We start from the raw sequence: 7,134 nt of genomic DNA, 5'->3' as shown, positions 1-7,134 counted from the left end.
ATGATATATGGCTGTGGTGCCTATTCCAGTTCTAATCAAACAACTCATTAGCAAAGACTCCAAGACCTCAATATGTGTGTTAGATAAGAGAGCCATCAAAATCGTGCATTTTTGAGGGTACTCCAGGACCAAGATTGGGAACCACTAATATATGTTAAGAAAAGTATTGTTTTCCAGACGATAGATGAGGATAATAGAGTGACACAAATGGATGTGATGCAACTGCCACATAGTTTTGAAGTGTTGTTTTACTGTAGGCTGATTACGGTTGCAGCAACATGGATATGGTTCTCAACACATCACATTTGGGACTTTGTTCTGCTGCAGAGAAACAAGATTCAAAACCACACATACAGAATGTGTGGCCACAGCTGAACTTTTATCTGCATTATACAACGACTTCAAACGTGGCTCTATCAATCAGAGTTTGGAATCAGAGTTATCCTTTTTCTAATAAATAATTTAACATTTTAATAAATGCAAAAGGGCTCAATCAAAAAAATATGGGGCCAGATTTACGAACAGCTTACGTCAGCGCAAACCCTCTATTGCCGTTTAAAAAACTACTGTCAGGATTCACTAAAGACACAGAGTGAAACATTAGCACTGAAAAGGTGTGGAAAGAGTTATTTTTTTTGCATATGCAGTTGTAGGAGTTTCCCTTTTAGATGCAGTATTTATGGGAGGAGAGGATTTAAATGAATACCTCAAGGTGATCTAACTAAGGTTTACGCTCGTCAATTTGCGTTCACCATTATTTACTGCCTAAAAAGCTAATTTGCACTGCTTTTGGTAGATTGCGTTGGTCATTATGGAAATGATCTGGCTGCGTCTGAGTTCTTCTTTAAATTTGTATATTGTCAGTAGATCACACCCAAAAGTGTAACATTTTCCATTCCCATCTCTCTTTTTTGTGTTGGTGCAGGGGGTGAGGGGTTGCGCCCTATTTAGTAAATCTGGCCCTTCCTTTTTTATGTTAAGTAAACTTGTTTTAGTGGTTTCAAGATAAATCTTTGGGAGAGGGAATATAGTATATACCCTTTACAAACATTAGATGTATCTTTTAACATTTACCCTTCCATTGTTTTTAAACCAAATCATGTTCCTTCCTATATGCTGTACTCCTTTTTTAGGATGTTTTAGGTAACTTTATTATACTATATCTTGTTGTTAAACCTTACAAAAAAGAACTGTGGCAATACCATGATACAATGATGATATTAAATTGGAATAAGATGGCAATTTGATAGCTGTGCAAATTCTTGCACCATGAAAATTAACTTCTAAAGCATTCAGTATCCAAAACCTATGGTTTGATCATACTGTAGTACTACATCCAAAAACAACCGAGGCTCATTGGAAATACACGACTCTGCCTACATTTATGCAACACCCAAAATATGTACCTCCATGTACGTTTACCTGCACTTTTTGGGTGAAACGTCCACCGGAGGCGCTTAGTGGTAATATTTTTTCTCCATTCCCAGACTGATCTCATGATCAGTTAGTCATGATCTTGGCGTGCTATCAAGATGCATAATCGCTTTTTTGCGTGTTTATCAAAGCCGTTTCATTCTATCCCCTTACACTGCCCCTACCCCTAAACACACACAGCCCTTAAACCTACCCATCGCACACACACACAGCCCCTAAACCTACCCATCGCACACACAGCCACTAAACCTACCGATTACACACACACACAGCCCCTAAACCTACCCATCACACACATACGCACACACACACACACACACCCCTAAACCATCACAAGAAACATTCTGCATTTTTACATTTTCAAAAAAACTATTTAGTATGTTTATAAATCTATTTACCTTGTGGACACACACACATATTCAGACACATTTTGAACGCGTAACTCAATCCCTTCCCTAAACCTACCCATCTCTGTATTATAAAAAACAGGATATAACAGGCAGATACGACTGCAGGCATAATTTATTCAGAAAGTACAAATATTCCAAGTGTTCGAGGACAAACGATTGATTTGTGTGAAGAAAATCCCCAAAAGCGATCAGTAACGTCGACTCCATCCACCAATAATAAATTTCAAATATTTCCGCCGGAAGAAACGTCACGTCAGCTTTGACAGCATTGGCTGTCGTGTGTCTCGTGACCAATTTCGTCATTACGTCAGCTTCGTTTGTAAAATGCCATTGGCTCTCGTGTGTCTCGTTACTGATCGTGTCATTCTAATCTTGCCGTGTGTATCATTTGAATTAGAAATATGAATGAACGTGTGTGTGTGTGTGTGTGTGTGTGTGTGTGTGTGAGCCTGTTTATGTGGTTTATGAGGACACAAATTTGTATAACTACATGGGTATTACACTGGATTACACTATAAATGTGGTTTATGAGGACATATCAAATGTCCTCATAATTCAAATGGCCTTAAAAACATACTAAATGATGTTTTTTTGAGAAAGTAAAAATGCAGAATGTTTCCTGTGATGGGTAGGTTTAGGGGCAGGGGCTGTGTAAGGGGATAGAAAATACGGTTTTTACAGTATAAAAACCATTACGCCTATGGAGAGTCCCTGTAAACCACATAGACCACCGTGTGTGTGTGTGTGTGTGTGTGTGTGTGTGTGTGTGTGTGTGTGTGTGTGTGTGTGTGTGTGTGTGTGTGTGTGTGTGTGTGTGTGTGTGTGTGTGTGTGTGTGTGTGTGTTCTGTTCGCAAAGGAGCGCGATCATCATTTCAACGACTAAAACATTAAGATCATCTCTGTTCTTCACATGAAGATATCATCGTATGACTTCAGAAGGCCTGGAATCCAACATGAGTTATACTTCTATACTGTTTTTTTGGTAAGTTTTTGCAATAAATACATGTGACTGTAAATGTATTTGCCTGTTACTGTTACGTGTTTTATATTGTTGAGAGTGGGTAGGTTTAGGTTAGGAGTGGAGTTAGTTGCTCCAAAATATAAAATTAGGCTATAAATATTCATTCTGTGAGATCAGGTTGGCGGAATCACATGGCGGAGATGATGGTTTTATATTTTATATTTAAAAATATTACCACTTAGCGCCTCCGGTGGACGTTTCACCCAAAAAGCGCAGGTAAACGTACCTGGAGGTACATATTTTGGGTGTTGCAAAAATGTAGGTAGAGTCACGTATTTCCAATGAGCCTGGGTTGTCCAAAAATGTATGTTATGCCTTTTTTTTTTTTTTTGCTAGTGAGTCTGCTCTTCCATCTAATTCCTCAGTGTGTGGTACACGGTGTGTGGCAAAGCTACGGAACATGGCACAGTTTTACACTAACTGTTAACATGCATGCACACCAGCTATTGGATAAACACAAAACAATATAAAGGAAACCAGTGCAAATAATGAATTGATGAGTTGGGATTCCAATGCAAGTTTAGAGATTTATGAATTAATCCTTTTATAATAAGAATTACATCTCTCAGAGCACCAATTTGCTATTTGGATCATAGGCAGCCCTTACAAAAAAGTCTTAGATGGTTCATATATAATGGCACTGAATGATTGCCACTTCGGTGTATCATAGAACTCTTTATTACTTGCCATGGTACTTTTTTGTTAGAGAGAGATTCTTGCACCAGGTTCCAACTTGCCAATACTCAGTAATTAAATGATGTGTAACATATATGAGAGCAGCAGATAACTCTGCTTATTGTTTGGAGGAAGAAAAAGAAGAAGAAACTAAATGAAATGGGATGATCCAATTCATTGGAATGTGCAAGTGTCAGTCAAGTGTGGTTCATACCACGTTGGTGTGGTTGGGGGTCAGAGGATTGCGATCCTCGGCAGGTCTCTACTAGTCATACTGGTCCTTCGGTCATGCCCTCCAGAGGCAGGCTGGTGGCGTTATCAGTGGGCAGAGGTTGATCCTGGGAGGTTGGCATGTTGTGGGTGGTCGCTACAGCCAGACTAGCATATGACAGGTGACAGTCTATGTGGAGGAAGGGTGGGTAGTGCTGCCGATAACAGACATAGGCAAAGAAGAAGCCGATCACTCCTCCAACAAATGCATCTGTGAGGAACAATTGAAGGTTCACAACGTAAGACACACATTTTATTTTAACTATTACATTAACTATTTGTAAATCTGGAATCTGAGGGTACAAAAAAATCTAAATATTGAGAAAACCGCCTATAAAGTTGTCCAAATGAGGTCCTTAGCAATGCATATCTCTACTAATACATGTTTGATATATTTATGATAACCCTTTTTTTCAAAACTCAATTCACACAATTCCCAAAACTGCACACACAAAATGTGAAATGCCTCACTTTCAAAATGTAACATTACATTCAAAATAAACTTAAAAAATGCAATAAATACATGTCAGAATGAAACATTTGCATCAGATAGCAAACACTTCTTTCATTATAGTACATTTTTGGATATACCATGTAAACACCGTTGTTCTAAATCCAAAGCTCTTTGGTCTTTCATATCTACTTTTTAATACAATGTTCTACAGTGAACGTCATCTGATGAGAGGGGTAACAAGTACACTGTAAACCAATGCAAATATTTATTAGGCCAAACATTACTGTTGTACACAGTAGCATACAACAAAACCATAAATATATGTAAACCAAAAGTATATTCTTTAGAATACAGTAATTAACACAATTGTGTGTGTGTGTGTGTGTGTGTGTGTGTGTGTGTGTGTGTGTGTGTGTGTGTGTCCTGTCCCTTTACTCTGTCTGCATTGCTTGAATCCATTATTCAGAACCTATAACTTGACCTTTGGCCTATTCTAAAGCCATGATTGGTTGGTGTTAAGTAAAGCAATGAGCGTTTGCACACGTGAGGAGTTACTGTGAGGCTCTGATGAATTAGTGTAGCATTTTGAATGGTTGTGTTTGGAAAAGGAAAGCAAGTCACTTCCCATTAGATTTTTGTATTTTATCTAGAGAATTGTGTGTACTGTAGTGTTTTGAAAAAAGAAAAAAAAGTGTTTTATGCAATTGAAAAAGGAGTCAAAGGCTCAATGCATTGTTGGCTATTGCCACAGATATCTGTGTGACTTATGACTGGTTTTGTGGTCCACGGTCACATATAGCCATACGTCTGCCTAATTTTATGATCCTTCTTTGATGGTTCTCATTCCCATGAATAATTAAAACAAAAAACACAAAGAAGATTAAATGTATGTTATAAGATTTTTCAACATTTTAAAATAATGTTTTGTTACTGACCTAAGAAAACAGAAAACACAATTCACTAAATGTTATCTGCCATTTAATACCAGCCTGAGAGGAAACAGTTAAGCATCCCCATTAAAAAGAGCTGCATGCGCACTGACACACAGCTGTGCAACCTGCATATATAAACACCACAAAGCTATTTAATTCCCAAAATGTTCAGTCTGAAATAAAATCAAATGACTGAAACGTAATTTTGAGGATGGGCTGAAAATGTGTTCCTGGAACAAACCCCCACTCATTAAATCACGATGCTACAGGGCGAGCTTGTATGAGTCCACAGCTTGTATTTACTTGGACCAGATTGGACCCATCAAGTTTAATGGTCCATGCCACTATTGCACAGATTAGTTCTGTTCTACTAGCCAAAGCTAAAGCCTAGGGGATAGGTCCATATAAAGTCACACTAATAAGGATCTGCTTGCAGTTGTTTGACTGATATGAGGCATCCTTTTGAGAAGCTTGTTTGTATCATCAGCGCACACACACACACACACACACACATTCATATATATATATGCATATATGTTAGCGGTGTATAGTACATGTATTCATACTGACCTGTTTCGGTACAGGGCTTTTGGTTCGGTGCGTAAATGTACCAAACGGTTCCGAATGCAATCTTTAAAGGGGTGATGAATTAAGACATCAACTTTCCCATGAGCTTTTGATATATAAAAGGTCATGATAATATAAGAATATACTGTAAGCTCAGAGGGCGAGACCGGGGCATCGAGGAGAAAAGCCTTCTCTTTCGCCCCGATGTCCGCCAGGTTCAACCACAGATACCTCTCAATGGCCACCATAGCCACCGTCCGATGGTGACTGCTGTCTGTTTGGCAGCCCGGATAGAGAGATCTGTGGTGCGGCGCAACTCGGCCATCGCATCAGGGGGTAGGCCCTCCCCCTGATCAAGGTCCCTCTGAAGGTCAGCCTTATAAGCCTGCACCACCGACATAGTGTGCAAAGCCGCTGCCGCCTGACCCGCGGACGTGTACGCCCTGCCACTAAGACACAAAGTTGTCTTTATTGGTTTCGATGGCAGGGCAGAAGCTCTCAGTGTCGATGGCCGCACTGACGCAAGATAGTTTGCAAACGTCTCGTCTATGGGCGGCATTGACACATACCCCGCCTCGGCCAATCCCTTGACATCTGTGAAATTAAATCGCTGATGTCGACGAATTCGTGCTGAGTAGGGCTTCTTCTATGCCCCCACGACCTGCTCGTGAAGGTCAGGGAGGAATCGAAGGCTCCCGGGAGCTGGGCGGCTATCCCTTGAGAAGAGGGCCAGGCGAGAGCGGAGTGTCCTCATGGGGAAATGCTCACAATTTGCGCTGGAAACCCCCTTAAGAACCTCCCACGCATTCTCTTCCCCCAGGCAGAGGCACGAGAAACCTCCTGGGACACAGGTCAGCGCACTTCCTGTACGCATGCTTCCTTTTCTCTGTGCACTTAATTTTTTAGGACTTTCAAACGAGTCAGACAAACAGTCCCTGAAGATTAAAGGATAGTGTCATTTTTGCACGGTGCCCTTTTATACTTCCTGGTCGCATGGTGATGACGTCACTGGCTGCCGCTGGACAGTAGGATTGTGATTTGATAGCGATTTCAGACACCTGTCATGCTGAAGGCGTTCCCCGTAGCGTCAGCTGACGCAGCACGAGTTCCCTTTCGAAAGGGAACAGCACTCTTGGTCATGTCATGTGATGTTTTTTAACTGTATTATATGTTATAAAATATAAAAACTTCACATTTAAAATTTTAACTGCAGTATGTTTATGAGTTCCTCTGTGTGAGAGGGGCTAATTTGTTTCCTTTTTTTCCTTGAGAGGCTGCGTGAACCTCTACAGTGCAACCGTCACTTCATTATAGATTATTTATTATCCACTAATTATCCGGACAAGCCTTAATCTTGAGACCCCTAAAAC

At 40.3% G+C, this 7,134-nt stretch overlaps 1 protein-coding gene across 1 annotated transcript in view; it reads right to left on the bottom strand.

Annotated features, from left to right (window-relative positions):
- Window positions 1–3,155: 3,155 nt before the first annotated feature.
- plpp4 (phospholipid phosphatase 4) overlaps window positions 3,156–7,134 on the bottom strand; it is a 181,953-nt gene continuing 177,974 nt past the window's right edge. The window contains exon 7 of the mRNA XM_067422586.1: window positions 3,156–4,022. Coding sequence (XP_067278687.1) covers window positions 3,811–4,022 — 212 coding nt within the window. The 3' untranslated portion in view covers window positions 3,156–3,810. The remainder of the gene's footprint in view (window positions 4,023–7,134) is intronic.

Source organism: Pseudorasbora parva, chromosome 17 (assembly GCF_024679245.1).
Source record: "Pseudorasbora parva isolate DD20220531a chromosome 17, ASM2467924v1, whole genome shotgun sequence".
Classification (NCBI taxonomy): Eukaryota; Metazoa; Chordata; class Actinopteri; order Cypriniformes; family Gobionidae; genus Pseudorasbora; species Pseudorasbora parva.
This window is presented reverse-complemented; position numbering and strand designations above follow the sequence as displayed.